Genomic DNA, 24,159 nt, shown 5'->3' on the forward strand with positions numbered 1-24,159 from the left:
ACTGAGAGACCAGGACGAGGGCCTGGATGTCAGGGATGGCAGAGTGGTTCTAAGCAGTCTTAAGGGCAATTCTCATTAATCCGACAAGAACAAGACGCTTCGTATTTATGCGGTATTGTTAAAGGTTTTCGAAGAATTTGTTGGCATAGGAACAAGTCTTATTCCTGGGTGTTTTTCTTCAACTGTACAGTGGAAAGCTGGATTGACTGAATCGACAATACATGGATTTGACATATTAAATTCAGTGTTGAAACAGAAGCTTCAGACTGAAGCTTTTCTCTGACTCCACCGGAATTCGACCAGCTTCAGTTCCGACTAACGCCAAAGCACCAGTTGGTGGGAACCGACCGCCAAGAAATCCAAACAAAGTACAGAATATCAGGATATTTCTTTAATTATTACGGTAGAACATAGGTCTGATTAGAAGCCTGATGAGGATGGCAAATAATACTCAGATACCAAAAAGCAACTGCCGATTCATAACACTTTTCTGCGAGATAATCATGACACATTGAAATTAGTTTGCTGTTATGAACTACTACATCATCGTGAGCTACTGCGTCACAAAGTTAGTAAAAAATAAGGTAGTAAGCCAAACGTCAAACTTGGGTACCGGGGACCAAATGTAGTACTAGAAGTGGTACCCGGATTGAGCCTGAGTGCTACGACTTTATTTGGACTTTGCTCTAGTGTGTTCACCACTGATGTGAAACGAAAACTCATTTCGCCCAGTGTATCTCCTTACTCACCACATCCGACAGCTTTGCGTGACGTAAACGTCAAGTGATGCGATTGCATCTGTGTGACGCACGCACACTACCATTTTCAGATCCGTCAGACTCATCGTTCGAGTCCAAAATTCACCACGAAAAATTCACATCACGCTGCTTTCTCTCACTGCCAGTCTTGAAAGTTCCGTCGAAGTTCTTGTGTCGTGCGCATCCTCATCTCTCAGTGTGTGGCATTTTCGCTGCTTCAGTGAAAAAGGAGAATATTTTGTGCTCCTTTTAATCAGAGTTTAAAAAAACTTCTATTCAAAAAGTAAGTAGGATTAAAGCGGTGTTTCTACAAATGTGAAAAGTGCGTGAGTGATTGCTGAATGTCGGAAATTGCAGAATTCGGGGGGTGATTTTTTAGGGAACCGCTGTGGAATGTCATGGGAGCCCGAAAAAGTACCGCGCCTACTACCATTGATCCCGTTATATTTGCTCGGCTGAGCCGTGGATTTACAGTAATGCGTAAAATATCGGCTTGGATGATTAGGATTTGTTATTTTTCATTAATTTCTGGATCTTTGATCAACGATCATCCATGGAAAATAGGCCTAATTCTGTGCGTCGCCCAAACTAGGTTACATAACCGATCAATAACAGCCTCTGATGGCCAAAATGGAGCCAAAGGAATATCACACCACACATTGCAAAATGAGTTGGTTGAGAGTATGCTGCAGCGACGTGAGCCCTGTTATCAGTATGATTGCTTTGATTAAATTCCATTCAACTGGTCACTATCTCTGCTGTACCAATCCATCCGGAACGTTACCGTCAGATGTAGCAGAACGTTTTAAAGTTCCGAGGGGAAAAATCAATATGGCTGCGAACGAACCTAATTGACTACAATTGCGACTCACACCGTCATCATGTGGAGCAGCGGATGGAAGAAAGTTCAACATCTCCCAAAAAAATATCTTCTAACGGGACAACTATGGCCAATTGAAACGGAATTTGCCCAAATACCGGTTCCTTATTATGTAAATTATCTGCAAAAAATCTGTTTATTGGCGAGCTTTCCAGAGTGTACCATTTTCAAGTGACTTTGCCTTGCTTGGTATGAGACTTCTAAATCCAGAAAGCCTGCTCACGAGGTCTACACAGAAGTAGGTTGTCACATTATTACATAATTTGCAACAGAACAGAAATCCATGCACCTTCCCAATCGGCAAGAGTAATTCGGAAAGAAAAATGTGCTAAATGATATTGCCATCACGTCGCACATCATTTGACGCGCTGCTACACCTATAGTAGTAGCCATAAACGCATACCATGCGATTTGCCGGTTGTCGTCCGTCGGTGCCTGCTTGCTTAGACCGGGTTGGAGATTCTTTGGGGTTAGCCCCAGCCAGCAATAGCAGTGTGTGACTGTGCGGTTTCTATGGGAACGTTCAAAAATTACGTCCAACATTTGGGGGAGGGGGGGGGTCTAGAAAAGTGTGACAGTACGTGTATTGGGTATAGGAAAATTGCGTGACAGAGGGGGGAGGGGGGGTCTAGAAATCCCAAAAAACGATGGACGTAATATTTGAATCTTCCCTATCGGTTTTCGCTACTCACACTCACGATACATACAGTGTTGGACAAAACATTAGGATCAGTAGTCGTTTTGCATACAAAATGAGCCCGTTTGACGATATGGTGCTTGATTTCTACTGAACCGATTGGGCTGTAATTTTGAAAGGTTTAATTTGATAACTTGACTTTTTTTCGTGAAAAATAATGAATATTATTCAAATCTTTAAATTTTAAATTTCGATCAGTTATAATACTTGTGTGTATCTGTACATACCTTCAAAAGTAGTCATAATTTTCGGGTCATTCAGTGCAGGATTTTCTCACAAAGCCAAGGTGGTGTTCGATAACCAATGACAAACTTTTAATCCAATCGGTTTCCTGGAAATTGATAATCATTTTATATGTAAGTGAATTGCTATTTTTTTTCTTTTGGCCGACACTGTACGATACCGTGTTGCAACTGATTGTGTTGGTGCTCCCTGTCGTCCCGCTCTGTATACGACTATGGTGACGTAACACGCTGAACCGAGAGTGGAAAAGTGATGAAACGCCGGTTTGCAAATTTAGTTTTCTGATCATAGTCAATTATTCCGATTATTGGATAGATACAAAAATTTCACTGTTACATAATAATATGTATCAAACTGCTATAGGTATACCGAACATTTTTTGCATTGAACTTGTAAAGTTTGAGACAAGCAATCAATTAGCACTATGGTGAAATATTGCACCACATATTAAATCCTATCCAGCTAAGCCTTTGCTGACGAGACTGATGTTAATTATTAGGAAATAATTTGAGGTCGCAGATCGTGCACACATATCCCTAGTTGATCGAACAAATTTTAGCAGAACCTATAAAAACTAGTGGGATTTTAAGAAGTTTACCTAAATAAATCCGTGTAGGAGAAGACAATGAAAATGTCCCAAGAAGATAAGACGCCAACTCAGTCGAGCATAAAAATATCGTTTTCAGAATTTTTACATTTAGCTGTGCATAAAATGACCGACGAAACCAAAATGCTCATCATAAATACCTAATAGTGATTACAGTTTTTTTTTATGAAAACCTATGCAACAATGATAAAATATGAAAACCGAGCCACAGGCACTTTTCGCTATAACTCAGTCAATTCCAAACCATTTATTTCACTTGAACTGCTGTACACGGGTAGATAATATACGTATCCCTCCGCGTTCCGAAATTGTGTCAATTGGTTTAAAATTGGCTTTGTTTAACAGAAAAGTGTCCAAAATAGAAGCCCTGCCGAGATGATTCCATTTACCTACTTTGCAATTAATACACACCAGCCATTCTACACAGTTATAGTAATCTACACACCCAACGGTTACAGCAAAGCAAAACCAGCAAAACGATTTGCTGAATTTTCAACAATATTTAGCTGGGATCCAGCACAACTTCGTCAAAATGATTTTTTTTTCTCAGCCAGTAAAATATTCACCAAGTTTTCGCACGATTCTATTTTGGTGTATGCTATTGTGATAGTTTTGACTCTCAAGGTTTTGACGTTTGTGGTTTGTCAATTAGCGTGACATAGGGCGATATTTTACCATAAAGTGTTTTTTTTCAGTTTTGGATAATACCTAGGCATGCGATTCTCATTAGGAGTGTGGGGGATCAGCAATTTGATTTTTTACTTGTTGTCTGATTTCAAATGTTATTTATTTAAGGCTCAAATGAGAATCGCATAGATATTATCCAAAACTGAACAAGCACTTTTCTCCAGAATGACGAAAAAGTAAACAAAACCAGTGTGTCCGATTGCCATAATTGACTAAATAAACAATCGAATATTCTTATTTCTCCAGTTAAGCTAGTAGATGAGGGTTCATTCACAAGTATCATAACGCTAAAATTGGCCTATTTTTACACCCACCCACCCCTTCGTAACACTGTATGAGAAGATTTTTTTTTTTGTTCGGGATGTAACACCATGAAGGATAAACACCCACCCCTCCAGTGTTATGACATTTGTGAACAAGCCCTAAGGCTTTGGATCGCCAATCCGGAGACGGCGGGTCCGATTCCCGGGTCTCGGGATTGGCCGGAAACTTTTCTCGACTTTCCTGGGCATAGTGTATCATTCTCTTGCCTCACAATAATACAAATAATTCATGCAATGGCAAGCAAAGAAAGTCCTTCAATTAATAACTGTGGCAGTGTTCAAAAATCACTAAGATAAGGCAGGCTAAGTTCCAGTGGGAACGTGAGCCACAATGAAGAAGAAGGCATTCTTGTTTCCTTCGATGTGTGGGTCAATTTAGGAAAAAGTGTTTTTTTAGTTCTGGAACATCCTCAATTGAGCCTTAATTATATTAAAATTTTAAAATAATTTGCAGAATCAGTTTCAATCTCGACGACTGGCCAAATTCATTGTCGTACTTGTTTTAACCCTTTGGAGACGGAATTTTCACCCCTCTGGATGCAACCTCGCTAGTCTAGAACATGTCTGTGATGGTCGATTTTCTCGGCTGGGCACATACGAATATTGTGCAAACGATTTTTTGATGTTTTCGAAAAATGTTTCAAGTTCAACAACAATACACTAAAAATTTATGCATTTCATGCAGAAATTCTTGTCCAATTATGATAATAGTTGCCTCGATCGCTCACTATAATTCTTCACCATTCGCTTGCGATCCAAACTGCGATGAACAGCAACGGATATCCATGTCAGAAGCAACTTTCGCATCGCCTCCCACTGGTGATGGGTAGGGCAGTTCAGACTTCAAACATGTCAAAAATTCAAAGCTCCCATGTGTTCATTACAATCCTTGGTGCAAAACTAGAGCCCTATCAAATTTTCAGCCATTTCGGTGGTGATTTAATGGTGGCCCAAAAGCAAAATAGGTTTATATGGGAATTACTGTGGAGAGTTTTCGAAAAAGGTTCTCCTCGTTGTAGAGCATTACCACATGGATGAAGTCATAGAGTCAAAGCCGAATTGAATTCTTCAGACCTCAATGATGAATGTTGCCGAAGACTGGAAGTCATTTCGACAACCGGGTAAAAAGTTATTAAACAAATTCTTACTCGCATGCGCATCTTCATACACGATTCCCTTCAAGGTGTACAAGAAGGTAACACGCATGCTATGATTGCGTGTCAAGCATGTCGATCGAGCTGTGATCTTCTGTTCATGCATGCATGGATGAATATCGATTAATAACTTCTGTCTCGTGAATATCGATTAATAACTTCTGTCTCGTGAGTCGAAACGAGTTGCGGTCTTCGGCAACATTCATCATTGAGGTCTGAAAAATTCAAGTCGGCTTTGACCCTATGACTTCATCCATGTGGTGAAGCTCTACAACCAGGAGAACCTTTTTCGAAAATTCTCCATAGTAATTCCCATATAAACCTATTTTGCTTTTGGGCCACCATTCAATCTCCACCGAAATGGCTGAAAATTTGACAGGACACTAGTTTTGCACCAAGGATTATAATGAACATATGGGAGCTTTGAATTTTTGACATGTTTAAAGTCTGAACTGCCCTAGTGATGGGGTTGCGTGTTTGATCACGACAATCCATTTGCTTTCTTGATTCGCTTCAGCAAAGAGGAGTGAATATGAATGGAATGAGTCGAATATACCGATCATTGCCAGCACCAATTCGATCTTCGAGAAGGAAGCCGTCAGTGTAACATACGATGCCGTCTGAAATACTTCTCTCTCGATATCCAGATGTCCACTCTTCCCGGAAAAGGAATTTCGAATATTTTCCTAATGGAAAATAACAGGCAATTGTAAAATCACTTTCAGCAAGGACAATTGGGTTTTTAAATTAAGAAAAATGTATTGATTTTTTGATTTTATACAAAAGAGCACCTTTTTCTGAACCACCATGATTTTTTTCAGATTTTTAGAACTTCATTTTTGTACCTAAAATCGCTTTTGAAGAGATTTTTCGAAATCACCTTTTGACAGCTGGCCAACTGGTTGACAGCTCCGCCCAGTACAAAATGCGACGAGGGGTGATTCGACAAATCGCTCCCATACAAACTTCATACTGATTTTTTAATAGGTTCCCAGGCACCAAAATTCATGAAAATTTGGATTTCGGCTCAGTTTTGCATGCAGATTCTGAATATGGAATTATCTCAACACCGCTAAAGAAGCCAATTGGGTTTTTAAATTTTAGAAAATATATTGATTTTTTGCTTTTATACGAAAGAGCACCTTTTTCTGAGCCACTATGATTTTTTCAGATTTTTAGAACCTTATTTTGGTACCTAAAATCAATTTCAAAGCAATTTTTTGAAATCACCTTTTGACAGCTGGGCAACTGTTTGACAGCTCCGCCCAGTACAAAATCCGACGAGGGGTGATTCGACAAATCGCTCCCATACAAACTTCAAATTGATTTTTAAATAGGTTCCCGGGCTTCAAAATTCATGAAAATTTGGATTTCGGCTCAGTTTGATATGCAGATTCAGAATATCGAATTATATTAACACGGTTAAAGAAGCCAATTTTGGCCCAATTGGCTTCTTTAGCGGTGTTGAGATAATTCCATATTCGGAATCTGCATGCCAAACTGGGCCGAAATCCAAATTTTCATGAATTTTGGTGCCCGGGAACCTATTTAAAAATTAATTTGAACTTTGTATGGGAGCGATTTGTCGGAACACCCCTCGTCGCATTTTGTACTGGGCGGAGCTGTCAAGCAGTTGCTCAGCTGTCAAAAGGTGATTTCAAAAAATCTCTTTGAAATTGATTTTAGGCACCAAAATAAAGCTCTAAAAATCTGAAAAAAATCATAGTGGCTCAGAAAAAGATGCTCTTTCGTATGAAATCGAAAAAATAATACATTTTTCTAAATTTAAAAACCCAATTCACCAGAAGTGAAAACAAAGGGTGTGTTGATCTGCGGTTCACAGGAATTTCCTCTAGTAGACCGAGTACCCGTAGACGGTAAGTACAAGAAGGTGCTTCTTGTTTTAAGATGAATGTATAGTGGAGCAACGTCAAAAAGAACTTCGAGTGCTGTCGTGGAAGTTGAGGAGGACGCTCCAGACATCGCCATTAAGCACATCCTTTGGAGATGGTCTAATTTTGATTGGTTCGTTATCACTTTGCCCTTTCGCCATCAAACAATACATCCATAGGCCAATGTTGGTCGAACAACAGTTGTGTAAATCCATTTGATATAGGGTGGGGCGGGGCAAGATGGGTCACCTAAGAGTGCAAGAGTTATCCTGAGCGGTTCAGCCGTTCTTGAGTTTTGTTGCCTCAACGAGACTTCAAACTCATTTTTATATATATAGATCAAACAGCTATTACGTATCATATCTAAATATAATAAAGACAAATAAAAAATATCATATCTAAAACACTAACCACCAACACAACTCTGGATGTCTTACACGCCTCGTGTATATTGGTAGCCATCATCAATGAAGGGAAATGCACTCCGATGGTAACAGGGCGCTTATTTCACAATCATCCGCGTCGTCACTAGTCGCTAGCTAGTGATAGGAGCCGAGACACTAGACTCATGCGCTGTACATTAGTTGTGCTCTATCTCTGCACGCCATAGCGTGCTGTTTTGAACCTTTGGTTTATTTACTTTCATTCCAATGAACAAGCCCTTGTATTTTTAGAACCGCTTTGCTAAAACACACGCGGCTGCGACTAATCGAGACAAGATTGGTGAAATAATCACAAACGCCGAAGCAGTCAGTGGGATGAAACAAAAGGAAGGATGGGCGTGAATATTGTTTACTATACCGGCTATTTCGCTTCGCTTGACTGACTTTCTGACGGTATCGATAAGAATCCTGATGTAGGTATGGTTTTCGATTAAGATGGTCCTCTACCTCTCGTGAATTGATCTTCTAGCTTCTAGCGAAGTACAGGTCGGACTCGATTATCCGGGTGACTCCAAAATTATTTCACCCCGGATAATCGAATCACCCGGATAATCGAGCCATGCTTCTTTTCTTTTATTTTTGATGTTCTTCAATCAAAAACTGTTCATTAAACATAGAAGCTAACATACAAAACGTTGTAGTGCCTAAACTCAACGTCTGGTATTATTACAACCATGTTTTTTTTTAAATGAAATTCTAGCTGAAAAATGTGAAAAAATAAAAACAATTTACAAATAGGCTAAATCCTACTAACAGGTGTTGTATTTGATGTTTATCACATTTTTTGACATACTGTAATTTAAAAATTTGTTAACAAAGCAAAAACAAACTTTTCCCCGGATAATCGAGCCGTTTTTCCCGGATAATCGAACCCCGGATAATCGGACCCCCGGTTAATTGAACCCCCGGATAATCGAGTCCGACCTGTATTAATAGAAACATTCAGAGAGATAGAGAAAGTATGGCTTAACGTTGTCTTGCTCGACAAGGTCAATGCTCTAGCGGGCATCTGTCTAGAAATATCTCAGATTAGCGATCTCACGTGCTGCCTGCACCATGCAGTGACTGAAAGCTCCGGCAAACGGTCATACAATGTGGATTATACACGGTGCTATAAAAACAAGTTCTATTTTTTCAACAAAAATATTGAATTTTCCGAATGAGTTCTTTTAATGTTGGGATCAATGGAAATACATCTGGCAACACGGCCCTGCGTCCAACTCACATCGTTTTAGCAGTGGGCTCACCGATGACAACTAGGTTGTCATCGTGATGATGTTTCACACACTCACACGAAAGCATCATCTGTCATCGTCCGCTCAGCAAGATGGCCACTTGCGTAGAAAATGTAAATAGTTAGTCCGTGTTGTTATGTTCAATTTTAATTTGTAAATATGCATGTTTTCAATAAATAAGTTTTAATTTGTATCGTGTAATTCGTATGTATCATGTCCAAATGTACGGTTACAACAGTGGCGACGAGAAAGTGGGTCTTAAGGACCCCGGAAACAAATTCACGCGAGGGGAAGACGATATAATGGAGTTTTCCCACACATTCATCAATCAATTTCACCAAACCATCCAGTAGTAGCACGAGAGTAAATCAAATCATTTTCTCTGGAACCACATCAAGGCTTCCACACAGCTGCGCTATCCGGAACTGTATCATGAGAAGCACCCAGCATCCGTGATGTACGCATCAACATCAAGCAACATCATTCATACGGTATGTAAACAGCTTCCGTAATGGTCCGGATCTACACATTGCATCAAAGCCATCATTGTCACGGCTTCATCAACATGGACACCCAAAACGCAGCAGGACTAGGAGCACTCAGCAGTCAAAGTGAAATGGAATGCATCAACATCAAGCATCACCATCATCACGACATGCAAGCAGCTACCATCCAGCGTTTTGGACATTTTTGTGTACATGTACATGCATCCATCATCGTCTCCATATCAACAAGACAACCACAAGGATGCAAGTCTACCATACCATCAACCACCAACACAACCCCCAAGGAATCACGACGCTCTTCCATGGAAGACCGACCGATGATTTTCTTATTACCGCCAATCATATCAAGGAGGAGATGTTGGGATCAATGGAAATACATCTGGCAACACGGCCCTGCGTCCAACTCACATCGTTTTAGCAGTGGGCTCACCGATGACAACTAGGTTGTCATCGTGATGATGTTTCACACACTCACACGAAAGCATCATCTGTCATCGTCCGCTCAGCAAGATGGCCACTTGCGTAGAAAATGTAAATAGTTAGTCCGTGTTGTTATGTTCAATTTTAATTTGTAAATATGCATGTTTTCAATAAATAAGTTTTAATTTGTATCGTGTAATTCGTATGTATCATGTCCAAATGTACGGTTACAACATTTAAGAATACGAGGATTATTTCAAATTCGATATCTCCCCCAGAAGATGAATCGAAATTCAATACAAGTGACTTTTGCTGCTAAAAATTACAAACATATTTGAATACAAATCTAAGGCTGCGAATTGAATTTTGATTAGGAATATATTTTAGAAGGTACTTTTTAAAACATTTATTTTATTGGGAAGATTTATACAAAACCCATCAACATATGTTCAAAAGAAATGTAGCTCATAATGCTTTATAAAACTTTTTACAACGGTCTAGATCCCAGCTAAGCTATCTTAGCGACAGTGACTTAAGATTTTAGTGACTATCTTAGACACACCGCGCACCTGTAGATCGTCTCTTATTCCCGATATAACGAACTGATCTAGCAATTCTCGGCATTGAGCATGTGCACTATGACTTTGATACAATATCTTTGGAACACCCTTAATTTATCTAGCCACTAATTGTAACTATTCATATTTTTTCATCAGATGGCCCCACCAGCATACGCAGATCTCGGCAAGCAGGCCCGCGATGTCTTCAACAAGGGCTACCACTTCGGTCTGTGGAAGCTGGACGTGAAGACCAAGACCAACTCCGGAGTCGAGTTCAACACCAGCGGTTCGTCGAACCAGGACAATGGCAAAGTGTTCGGTTCCCTGGAGACCAAGTACAAAGTCAAGGAATACGGTTTGAACTTCTCCGAGAAGTGGAACACAGACAACACTCTGACCTCGGAGGTCTCCGTCGAGAACCAGCTGGTCAAGGGCTTGAAACTGTCCTTTGACGGATCGTTCGCTCCGCAAACCGGGTACGACAACAGTACTATTAGTAGCAATTATGCCATCAAGTTTGGCTACGCCGTCAGCTACAAGTTTCGCCGGAAGACCGACAATGCTAATGTTCTTACTTTGTCCTACAGAAGCAAGACCGGACGTTTTAAGACTGCCTACTCGCACGATAAGGTCCGCGTCGATGCCGACGTCAACGTCGATCTCGCCGGACCACTGGTGAACGCTTCCGGTGTGTTCAACTACCAGGGCTGGCTGGCCGGTTACCAGGTTGCATTTGACTCGCAGAAGTCCAAGGTCACCGCCAACAACTTCGCGCTCGGCTACTCGACCGGTGACTTTGTTCTGCACACCAACGTGTAAGTATTCAAATATTTTTTTCCTTATTACGTAATCGGTGTATCACGGGGGACTTGTTTATGATCGTTCCATTTTGTTTGCTTGTGTTATTTTATGTAATGCTCATCTGGGGGAATGATCATATATTTTACTTCATGATAAGATAAACTCATCTGAGGTGTAATCACGTTCGTATGTTGCAGACAACCACGTGGTTGAGAGCGCGTTTTGTTTGATAGTTGTGCGTCATAAAGGTTAATTTTGTAGTGAAATGTATTCGGAAAATGACTTCTGCAGTTTCTTAATTCGTTATTGTTAGATGATAATGAGTTATATCTTACCAATTAATTCTTTGTACAACTATATTGTTATATGATCTGAACCTTACTTAGCGTGGGTCATAGTGGTCATTTTTTTTTTTATTAAAGAATGCAGCGTTGATGTTAAAGTATAGCTTCTTACTTACCTTACCGGTCAGACTAAGGCCTGAGTGTCCTCTGCTGTACGTAGGAGTCGTCTCCAGTCTACTCGGTATATGGTTGTGTGTCTCCAGTTCCTCCAAGGATGTTTTCGACCAACTCAGTTCGGAAGTCTAATACATATTGAAATCGCATTTTTCGATCGTTTAGTATGAGTAGATTGTATGGCGTTCCAGGTGATAATTGTAGGGTAAACACTAATCTACAAGTTTGCCGAACAACGCATGATCGAAAACATCCTTGAGTTCCGAACTCTGTGGAGGGTACGCAAATCGTCCTCCAATTGATCAATCCACCTAGCTCGCTGCGCACCACGTTCACCGTCGTACCGGCCGGATGGCTCTCGAGTTTGCTACCCGACATCCTTATGAAGTGACCCGCCCACCGTAGCCTCCCGATTTTTGCGGTGTGGGCAATGGTTGGTTTTGGTTCTCTCAGCAGCTAATGCAGCGCGTGCTTCATTCGCCTTCTCCAAGTTCCGGCTTCCATCTGCATTCCGCCGTAGATGGTGTGCATTACCTTTAGTTCGAAAACTCCAAGGGCGCGTTGGTCCTCTGCAAGTTGGGTAAATGCTTCGTGCTCATAGAGGACTACCGGTTTAATCAGCGTTTTTAGACGGTTAACTTCGTGTGACGGCGAACTTTGTTTGATTGTAAAGTTCTATGGTGTCCAAAGTAAGCTCGATTTCCTGCCAAAATGCGTCTCTGAATTTCTCTGTTACTGTCGTTGTCGGCGGTCACCAGTGAGCCCAAGTACACGAACCGCCTCGATTTCATCACCGTCGATAGAAATTCGGAGTGGCGGGTGCGTCGATTCCTCCCTGGAGCCCTTTGCCATCATGTACTTTGTCTTCGACACATTAATGACTAATCCCATTCGCCTGGCTTCATTCTTTACTCGGATGTACGTTTCCGCAATCGTCTCAAAATTGCGAGCTATAATATCAATTAACCAGTGAAATCAAGCAGGTGAACAGACTTCTAGACGAACATTTGAAAAGGGCCTATCTGCTTTGCGTAAACAAACATGTTTCTGTCTCTGCAGTGCCCATCTTCATCCACCCACGCACATCAACACCATTATCAGGAAGAGTGTTCTTCAAGCTATCTGTTAAGGGTGTTGATGTGCGTGGGTGGATGGAGATGGGCACTGCAGAGACAGAAACATGTTTGTTTACAAAAAGCAGATAGGCCCTTTTCAAATGTTCGTCTAGACTTCGTGAAAATCGTTTCACTCGTATTTATCCCCGCTCTCCTTATTACACCTTCTAAGGCGATGTTTACCAGCAAGCACGAAAGACCATCACCTTGCCGTAACCCTCTGCGAGATTCGAAGGGAATCGAGAGTGCCCCTCATACTCGAACTACGCACATCACTCGATCCATCGTCGTCGCCTTGACCAATCTTATCGGCTTATCCGGGAATCCGTATTCGTGCATAATCTGCCATAGCTGTTCTCGATCGATTGTATTACAGTACTTTTTCGATTATATCACGAATGAAAAATATTTTCGCGTGATATATTGGAGCGTGACATAATTGAAACATCTTTTTCCAAAGGCGTTCATTAATCAAAATACACTTGCACACAAAAAAAAAAACAAACAAAAAACGAACAAAATACCAAACCCGGTAATGGAAGTCTAATATTCTTGTATGTAATAATTTTTAATGTCTCTGAAAATAAAATCAAATAATGGAGGTATTATTTGCACTTCTACACCAAGGTTTTTGAACTTCATGCTTCCATATATTGTCGATTTTCAATCTTTACAAAGCAAAATAAAGATAATTGCTTAAATTTATCGTCGAGTACTTAACATTTTCAAAAGTGTTTCCAGAAGGTTGCGAATTTCTGGTTGACATTGTGTCACTAAAGATGGTCGAAGGTGCGTGTTGTGTAGATTTGCCGAATGTTTTTTCGCGTTAATTGTTACGAACAGATCAATATAATTTTGTGATGTACCTTGTGGTTGAAGAGAACTCTAATCTGCATCTGGAAACATAGTTTACAAAGTGTTTACGCTACTGCATAACATTCAAAATCAGATAGTATTGACGATTTGTTGTGATTATAATTATTCATTCGCTTATTGTTATTGGAAGCGATCTGCCTGTGTTATCGTCTACTCAGTTCAATTCCACTCTACAATGGGCCTGTCGTACGGTTGCGGTAAATGCTCTATGCCCATCGGCGGTCTGGTTGAGCGAATAACTTGTGATGGATGCCGCAAAGAATACCATCTCAACTGTGTACAGATGAACCAATACCAAATGAGAGTGTGTATTGATTTGAAAAATGCGCTTTGGCTGTGTGACGATTGCCTCTCTGCGTCCCGCAAAAACGTAACTGCGAACAATGGGTCAAACGTTCAAAGAAATGAAGAAACGAAGCAAAAGCTCAATATTGAAAACACCGTCAGCCAACTGCAGTTTGATATTTCTTCGCTCCGACAATGCTTGACTGAACTGCAGGTTTCCTGTGTCAGTGGTTTCTAACGAACAGATAACAGCATCATTATGTCGTCCACACCTCAAGCAAACCTCAATCAGGGAAGAAATTCGTCGCCGATTATAAATGAATCAACCGAATTGCAAATGGGTTCCAAAGCAAAACCAAAGTCTATTGTTGATCGTAAATATTGGATCTTCTTTACAAGAGTTGCAAAACATGTTTCTGTTGATGCCATGCGCGAAATGGTATCTAATGCATTGCCAACACATGATCCACCCGATGTTGTCAAACTGGTGCCCAGATGGAGTAATTATGAAAATTTACGCTACATTTCCTTCAAAATTGGCGTTGATTGGATGCACAAGGAAAAAGCCAAAATGCAATCTACATGGCCTACGGGATTGCTGTTCCGAGAGTTCGTGAGCCGTGAATCCGACTTCTGGGAGCCCTGAATCGACAGCAATTGAAAGTTAAATCGAGTTAATACTGTGAATTTGTTAGAGTGTGTCGTGTTGCTTGTTAATTTTGAATTTTGAATGTTGCAAACATCGGTAATAATAACTGTTCTTTGATTTGTAAAGTTCTATGTTAGTTTGTATTGTAATATAGATAATAAGTAAACAAGATCATTGGGGCTTTGTTCAAGCCTGTTGGTTGTAATCAAATAAACAAATGAACAAATCAAAATTTGACATTTTTGCGATGTTGTCGCGTTACGCTTTGTTGTACAATTGTCTCGAAGTTTAAAGGTTCTGTCTTTAATTTCTGATCGTTCGATATGTTGGTTGGCATTAATTGAACAGCATATCAACTTTAAAAATCCGATAAATTTACAAAATGTTCGGAAGTGAAGTGAAACCGTAGGTCCTGACATGAACGAGCCCCGGATTGTAAAGCTCGTTAATAATAATTAAAATACAAAAAAAAATCAAAGTAAGTTTCTAACGAAAAACGCCTCTTCTACTTCTTCTTTGTGACTCCTACGTTCCCAATGGAACCAGAGCTGCCTCTCTTCAACTTAGTGTTCTTTGAGTACTACCACAGTTATTAATTGAAGGGCTTTCTTTGCCTCCCGTTGTATGAGTTTGTATATTGTTGTATGAATTTGTATATTGTGGGGCACGTACAATTATACACTATGCAATGCATAGTATGCATAGGAAAGTCTAGGAAAGTTCCCGATCGGAATGGGAATCGAACCCGCCGTCTCTGAATTGGCGATCGAAAACCTTATTCACAAAGGCTAACTGGAGACCCCTGATGGAAAATGTAACGCGTGGGATTGATCCATACAGACCGGACTCGATGCAGAGCAAAGCATGGGAATGTAACTCTAGATAATCGAATCCTGTGTCCGGTCTGTCATCAATGGCACCATAATCGTATACTAATGTGCAAAATATCTTACTTATGACGATTCATGTATCCTATATAGTTTGGAATATGTGCTGGGCGATATTTGTATCGATTATCAGAGCGTGAAATAATCGAAAAAAATAGCGTGCTAAAATCGAGTGTGATATAATGGAGCGTGATTAAATAGAACCGTGACAAAATCGAAAAACCACTGTATAGGGTATGTGTGCCATCAGTAATCTCACGCTCCCATATTCATCCTATTCGAAAATAAGCAATTACGGCACCGATTAATTCCGTTCTTTTCGTTTTCATGGGTGCTCACTTCTAACAAAAAATACAAAAATAAGAAACAAAACAAACAGCGCTTCAATCCTTTGTTTTTCGTAGGATGAAAATGTGGCTCATGCTTAAGAAGGGAACCAATACCCTACGCCGATTTGAAATCGATGAACAAGTGATGTGTAGGCACGTTGTATTCGCGGCATTTCTGCAACACCTGGTGGATTGCGAACATCTGATCCGTTGTAGCGCGTTCACCCATGAATCCAGCCTGATATTGCTCCACGAACTCTCTTGCAATCTGTGATAGACGATGGCATAAAATTTGAGAAAGAATCTTGTAGGCGCGATCAGTAGTGTGATCGCGCGATAGTTCCCGCAATCCAACTTGTCGCCCTTTTTGTAGATGCAGATGGGACAAACGATACTTCTATCCATTCCTCCGGTTATACTTCCTCTTCCCAAATCTTGGTAATGACCCAGTGTAGTACTCTCACCAGTGCTTCTCCACCGTATTTCAGAAGCTCGCTTGGTAGCTTGATCTGCTCCAGCGGCTTTTTTGTTTTTCAATCGGCCAACTAACTCCCCAATCTCTCGGAGCTTAGGGGCTTGAAATCTTTCGTCATGCTCACGTACTCCTACATCTGTTACCATGCTATCTTCGGTGCTTGCAACGTTGCCATTCAGGTGCTCATCGTAATGCTGCCGCCACTTCTCGACCACCTCACGCTCGCTCATGAAAAGATTTCCGTTATTGTCTCGGCACATGTCGGCTTTTGGCAGGAAGCCCCTGCGCGAGCGGTTCAGCTTCTAATAGAACTTCCGTGTGCCATTAGCGCGGTACAACTCCTCCATCGCTTAATTTCATTAATAATTCACGATCACGTTCTTCCTGTTGGCGCTTCATCCTCCGGAAGACTAAGTTATGCCTGTTCCACGCCTGTCTATAACGTGCCTCATTCACTCTCGTACGCTGTTGCAACATTTTCGCCCATGCTACATTCTTCTCGTTTTTCAACTGTTCACATTTTGCCGTCGTACTAGTCGTTTCTGCGATTTGGAGTCGCGAAACCTAGTGCTGCAGCCGAGGTACTACCTATGGCGGATCGGATGTCCCTCCAGCCATCTTCAAATGTAGCTGCGCCAAGCTAGCTGCTCTTCCGTTGGTGGGCCACTACAGCTAACTGCTGCCCGTAGTATTGAGCCATTTCTATGTTACGCAGCTGTTCGATGTTGAGCCGTGGCGTTCGACTTCGATGCATGGTAAAAATCGTCGGAAGTTTTGAGCGCATGCATAGAGCGACTAGGTAGTGATCCGAATCTGTTTCCGCACTGCGGTATTAGAACGTGGTCGATTTGGTGTTCTGTTTGATGGTCGGGTGATCTAGCCTCAGATGTCCTAGAAAACTAGGTACTTTGCAAGCGCAACTAACAGCAACCGGTAGAGTTTCCTGCCGGGTTACGCCAAACAGCACTGAAATAATTCTAAGAGCCTATTTTATCAGACTCTACACATACATTGTACCCCTAGTTTGACACGTTCACTTCAAATGAATCATTATATGTATTATACCATAAACAGTTCCAAATGAAAAGCCTTCTAATAAAACTCAATGGCACTTGCGCATATCGGAGGTATATGCACATAACACGATCGATACATCAGCTGTGCATTTGGCCGGGTGGAAAAGCAACATTGGCAGATGAAGTGGAATACGTTTCGCATAATTTCGCAATTCCAGTAAGTGAGCTTCATGGTCGTGCGGCTAGCGGCGTCGGTCATTTAGACGTTATGAGTTCGACTCCCGCTCCAGCCTGAGAAAACTTTTTTTCAAAATGTGAAGGATCTCATTGGAGTTGCATATACATTGGCGAACCTAGCCCACATGATAGAAGCAAAATGCAAGACATATAACAATATGATGGCGATCTGAGAGTCATACCACATGCGACGCATATAACTCTCACATCCCATTTTCAACCTAAGATTAGATTCATATGATATTCCAATAGTGCAGTAATATAGGACTAACATATACAGGGGATACTCAAAATAACTGGGACAGGTAATATTTTCACTTTTCAAAAAATGATCAAATCGCTGTAACTTTTCGAATAGGGCATAAAATCTTCTAAAATTTTTACTGCAAGTTCATCAACTAGTAGTGTGCCAGTGGTTAAAATTTGGAAAAGATCGGGCTATTCTATACGAAGTTATACTGTCGCCACTCGCATAATAGTCCCATCTTTGCTGGGTTTCCTATTCATATGGGACTGTTTTGCGAGTGGGGGCAGTATAAAGGTTCTAGAAAAAGGTATAATTATTCGATAGCCAACTTTGAGCTGTTATATCTCCGGATTCAATGAACCAAATGCAATGAAATTTTGATTATTTATGACTTATATAATGAGCTATTAAAAACTTTTGACTAAACTTAAAATTCTTTACGCAAAAGAAAATTATAACAATTAGAATATTGTTCTAATATAACACCAATTTATCCAAAATTTCATCATCGTTTCTTAATTCGAGATAGTAATTATAGTTCATTTAAATTCCCTCCAATTGACTTGAATATACTTATGTTTCAAAGGAAAGCAGCCAAATAGCCGTCATTAAATTGAAAAAGTAATGGAATGCATATGAAAATTAGATAAATTTACTAAAAAAAACATAATAAATGATAATGCTATAATTTTTTTTTCTTATTAATAATTTCAAATCAAGTCAACTGTTTTTCTAAGTTCATTATATTAGTCATAAACGATCAAAATTTCATTGCATTCGGTTCATTGAATCCGGAGATATAACAGCTCAAAGTTGGCTATCGGATAATTATACCTTTTTCTAGAACCTTCATAACTTCGTGTAGAATGGCCCGATATTTTCCAAATTTGAACCACTGATACACAACTAGTTGGTGAACTTACAGTCAAAATTTGAGAATATTTGATGCCCTTTTCGAAAAGTTACAGCGAGTTGAACATTTTTTGGAAAGTGAAAATTTAACCTATCTTAGTTATTTTGAGTATCCCCTGTAACTGTGATCGGGAGAGTTGGCTCAGTGAGGGTATAAAAGTGCACCGTTAGGGGCTGTCCATTAATTACGTAAGAGTTTATAGGGGGAGGGGGAGTTTGAAAAAACTTACGCGTCATACAAAAATAATTGGGATCTCATACAAAAAATCTTACAAGGGGGAGGGGGGGGGGGTGTCGAAAAATCGCAAAAAAAAATCCCTTACGTAATAAATGGACAGCCCCTTAAAGGTGCTCTTAACCTAATCGAAATTTTACATGTGATCTATGTAGAAGACACAGTCCTAAGGAATCAGCGCGTAAGGAACTCATTGAGCAGTCGTCAATAATCTTGGTTCGACTCCCGCTCAGTCCGTAACATAAAAAAGGTTGGGGATGTCCATTTATTACGTAAGAGATTTTTTACAACTTTTGGACACCCCCTTCACCCCTGTAAGATTGTTTGTATGGGAACCCAAATATTTTTGTATGGCGCGTAAGATTTCTCAAAACAACCCCTACAATTAGCTATGCGCAGTTCAAGTTTCCCCGCTTTGTTGGTCTTTCAGCACAACTTTACAAGAATTCCAGTTTGTACTGACTGACATATTTCCACCTACTTACATTCACACTGAAAAATAGATCTTCGATCATTAAATTCAAAAGAAAAATAATTGTGAAGCTGGGATTTTTAATTTAAAATAGCATAAGTTGTAAAACAAAATTTCATTCCATTTGCAGCAACGATGGCCGCGAATTCGGTGGTCTGATCTACCAGCGATGCAACGATCGTCTGGAAACCGCCGTCCAGCTGTCGTGGGCCTCCGGCTCCAACGCTACCAAATTCGGACTCGGCGCCAAGTACGATCTGGACAAGGATGCCTGCGTCCGCGCCAAGGTCAACAATCAGAGCCAGATCGGTCTGGGCTACCAGCAGAAGCTGCGCGACGGTAAGCTGAAAACTAGAAACAACTAGTCTTACGCTTACTAATTTTACCATTTTTACTCCGTATATCCTTAGGTGTCACCCTGACCCTGTCCACGATGATCGATGGCAAGAGCTTCAACACTGGCGGACACAAGATCGGTGTTGCTCTGGAACTCGAAGCCTAAGCGAGTCAAAATCGTGTTCGTGTTTTAACAAACAGATTCAAATCTAATAACTATTAAAGAAATAAAAAAAAAGTGAAAAAAACCACATAGTAAAACAAACAAAAACATTCGCATCATGATGAAAGACAGCATGTCTCAGTGTACCGAGCGCGCGCACTCCCCCCACACTGGTTATGGGATGAGTTCTGCGAATACCACTAATTGCACACTGCCCACGAAGAAGGAAGCAGTCCGCAGACGAGACGTGAACAAAAGCAACAAGTCAGAAATCAAATAAAGATGGAAAATCAGTACAGTCCTAAAATTAGCTAACGATGTTTATTGAATTTTGAGAAAGTTTAAAACTAGATGAAACCCACTAAGCAGCAGCTACGAACCAACACTTCATATTTCTACGCTAATCGTATACCCGAAAAAATATCCCATTTGGAATATCGTTTTCAAACGAACATTAGATATTTGCACGCCCAATGGGATAGTGTTTTTGTACGAGAATCCCGACACTTCTTTTGTCTAAAGTAGATCACATTCTTTAACAAGCGTCGAAACCCTGCAGATCGTCTCAGATAGATCATAAACTGATACACGATTAGATTGCCCTTGATAGTAAAATAATAGAAGATAAATACACAATTTGCTGGACAAAACCAACAATGCGCAACCTAGTCCCAGATGTGGTTTTGCGACTCCACATCTGGTTATTTGCAGATTGAAACTTGCTATGTACGTTATGTATCGGTTAGGAGTAAAATAAACGTCAACAAATAAAATAGTATACTGTTTTCGCATTAGCTTCATCGATCCAATCGTGTTTCATTCATACAGTTTTTTTTTTGTTCAAACAAAACGCGAGCATCAACACAACCGTATGGCGCTGTCCATAAACTACGTACAAATTTTCGGCCATCTCAGAGCTCCCCCTAGCCCCCCGTAGACTCGTAGAGTCTGCGTAGTTAATGGAGAGTTGTTCTTTCAAGAATCGATCTAATGCTCTTGCGAGTCAGGGCGCTGTTATTACGCGAGAAAGTGCGCGTGTGCGTGAACCCACGAAGCAGAATATCAACAACAAAAAATCCCTTGAACGCAAACTGGCACGCTTGATTTAACACGGCTTCATTTGCATTTATTTGTTCAACATCACATTTAAAATAGGACTAATGAGACATACACCCTCATTCTTGTTTTCGATCGAATCCACTTTCGAACGAAAATTGTTCGCATTCCCGTTTACGCCAGCAAAATCAAATGATTCGATCGAACCAAAAACGTTTGAAAGTGGATACGTCCGTAAACAAGAATGAGGGTGATAATCAATAATAGCACGCCACAACACTCGGTTTGTGACTGTCGCTCTCCATCCTCGGTCACGCCCAATACTCGCCAAGTCACTCAGCACCGGGTCCGCCCATCGTGCTCTCTGCGCTCCACGTCTTCTAGTGCCAACCGAATTAGTCACGAACATCAACTTTGCAAGGTTGTTGTCCGGTATTATTGTACCTAACATGCCCTGCCTACCGTATCCTTCCAGCTTTGGCCACCTTCTGGATGGTGGGTTCGCCGTAGAGTGCAGCGAGCTCGTGGTTTATCCTTCGCCTCCGCACACCGCCGAAGATCGTCCTTAGCACTCGTCGCTTGAAAACTCCGAGTGATTGCAGGTCCTCCTCGAGCATGGTGTCCGTAGATGACCACCGATCTTATTAGCGTTTTTACCCTTCTTACACCCATAGGAAGGGTATAAATACCGCTTGGAAAACCGACTTTCGATCCGAGTCCCGCAGGGCCGAGTCACATATACCAATCAACTCAGCTCGACGAATTGAGCAAATGTATGTATGTGCGTGTGTGTGTGTGTGTGTGTGTATGTATGTTACAAAAAAATGTCACTCACGGTTCTCAGCCGTCTGTTGACCGATTTGAGTTCTCTTGGAAGCAAATGAACGCTACTACATCCTAGTAGAACGCTATTGAATTTTATTTTGATTGGACGTTTGGTTACCGAGATATCTTTCAAAGAGTGCTAGGGAGTAGTACAACTTAATTATTTTAGATTTTTTTGACAAAGTGTATCACCACAAATTTCTCAGCCGTCTATCAACCGATTCGGGTTCTTAAGGCCCGAAACGAAAGCTACTGCATCCTAGAAGAACGCTTTTAAATTTCATTCCGATTGAACACCGGAACACCGAGATATCTTTCGGGGAGTACTTTGGAGTAATACAACTTAACTTTTTAAGAGGTCTTTGACAAAATGCTTCATAATAAATGAATCAGCCGTGTGTCAATCGATTTGAGTTCTCTCATCAGCAAATCAAAGGTGCAGCATCCTAGTAGAACGCTATTGAATTTCATTCCGTATGGACATTTTGTTTCCGAGATATCTTTCGAGGAGTACTCAGGAGTAATACAATTTACGCTATTGAGAGATTTTTGATAAAATGTATCATAATAAATTTCTCAGCCGTCTGTCAACCGATTCGGGTTCTCTTAACATCAAGTGAAAGCTACAACATCCTCGTACAATTGTATTGATTGGACATTTAGTTACCGAGATTTCTTTTGAAGAGTATTTGGGAGTACAGTAGACGTTCGATAACTGCAACATGTTTACGTTTCACTTAGCGAACGAAAATTCGATAACTGCAACGCCTGACAGTGTCAACAAACCGTCAATTGACGTAAAATGAACGAAAAATTCATTCGACTATTCATTAGGGCTAACATGGCGCACCATTTTGACGTTTGGCGGTGCGATAACTGCAAATTTGTTGCACTTACCGGACTTGCAGTTATAAAGCATTGCAGTTAAACCGTTTGCACCGACCGAATGTCTACTGTAATCTCAATAAATTCCTTTTTACCCTTCTTTCACCCAAAAATCACAATCATACATACGAAAAATACAACAATAATTTTAATGAGTGTAAGAAGGGTTCTGTTCACCATAGGTGGATTAATTCAGGTTTTTACATGGTGCATTTGGTGCGTGGATGAACCTTTTTAGACCGCAGCTTCTTCTGGAGCCCGAAGTACCCGGATAAAAACTAACCATAGGGTGTATGGTGAAAACCATTCCTGCACCATACAGTGTACTAGCTACAATAAACTGTATTGTAATGAAATGGTTCGCTATACTATACATTTACATTGGATTTTTATGTAACAATATATTATACTGTTTTTCTTACGTTTGAACCATTCACTTTTTCGTAACATTATTTTTCCGTGAATTTTTAATTATTTTTGGTGTTCGATTTGAACAGATCGTATGTTTGCTGTGATTCCTATGCAGATTCGACCTACCGTCTACCCTCGTTGGTTTGACCGCATGTAATCTGAACACTTTTTAGTTTGACCCCCTCTAATCTGCACATCGTTCAAACTAAAAAGGGTTCAAACGTCATTCTGCTAATGGAACGGTGTGGAACGGAACGCAGAGCCAAAACAAAACACCAAATCAGGTTGCCAGTAGTGTGTTTTTCGATGCTAACAGAGATGCTAGATGTTCAAATTAAAAATGAACCCCGTTGGTTTGCATGAGGTGTCGTTCAAACCAACGGGGGTAGACGGTATTCCAATCGAACACCAGATTTATTCAGTTTAAGATTTTTTCCGTGCTTTGTTTTGTAAATGTTTGTGACTTTTTTGATGCAAAGGAAAGGAAAGAAAAAAAAAGTGAATAAGTTGAAACATCAATTTAATGCCAATAACATGTTTAAATCAGTGGTAAACCAGATGTCCTAAGAACTGCAGGTCCAAGCAGGGGTCCAAGAGATATGGCGGGCTCGAGGGCGGGCTAAGTGTGTAGAGTGCGATGAGAGAAATACTAATGCAATGTAGGCCAACCCGGAAAGATGCAGGTCAGATTACCGTAAATCAGTAGATAAGTTCAACACTTCAACACTATTCTTTCTGTATTTGCATTTAGGGGAGTTTTCTCCTCTTCTCTCATGTGAACTTGCCTTCGACCACAATCGAATCAAATGCGGTTGACAAACTTTATCTTTGACCACAGAGAACAGACATCCAGGCTAGAACAAATTTCATTCAGAAAGTTGTGTAAGGATTTGAATCTTTACTTGAGTAAGGTTGCAAACCAATACACGATGACAACACTAACGCCACCAAACACCATATTGCCACAGTCAGTGGTGAATTGAAACATTTCAAGTGGTGAATTAAATTAGTATGGGAAATTAACCGATTGCAGCGCCACGCTGTTGCCACTTGTGTTGCCGATTTCAAATGGCCGTTAAATTCC

The 24,159-nt window shown here is 40.6% G+C and overlaps 1 protein-coding gene and 1 long non-coding RNA gene across 2 annotated transcripts; one reads left to right on the top strand and one right to left on the bottom strand.

Annotated features, from left to right (window-relative positions):
* The first annotated feature begins 886 nt into the window (after positions 1–886).
* On the top strand, positions 887–20,208 carry LOC115257640 (voltage-dependent anion-selective channel-like). Its single transcript, XM_062851123.1, has 5 exons — positions 887–1,041; positions 10,562–10,881; positions 10,993–11,220; positions 19,530–19,738; positions 19,810–20,208. The coding sequence occupies exons 2-5, from the start codon at positions 10,562–10,564 to the stop codon at positions 19,899–19,901; spliced, it is 849 nt and encodes a 282-aa protein (XP_062707107.1). The 5' UTR covers positions 887–1,041; the 3' UTR covers positions 19,902–20,208.
* Positions 20,056–22,733, bottom strand: LOC134287912 (uncharacterized). The gene is made up of 2 exons (XR_009997633.1): positions 22,479–22,733; positions 20,056–21,398 (listed from the first exon to the last, which is right to left on the bottom strand). It is a non-coding gene; the product is annotated as an uncharacterized LOC134287912 (long non-coding RNA).
* Between the last annotated feature and the right edge of the window lie 1,426 nt (positions 22,734–24,159).

The sequence above is a fragment of the Aedes albopictus genome, chromosome 2 (genome assembly GCF_035046485.1).
Source record: "Aedes albopictus strain Foshan chromosome 2, AalbF5, whole genome shotgun sequence".
Lineage (NCBI taxonomy): Eukaryota > Metazoa > Arthropoda > Insecta > Diptera > Culicidae > Aedes > Aedes albopictus.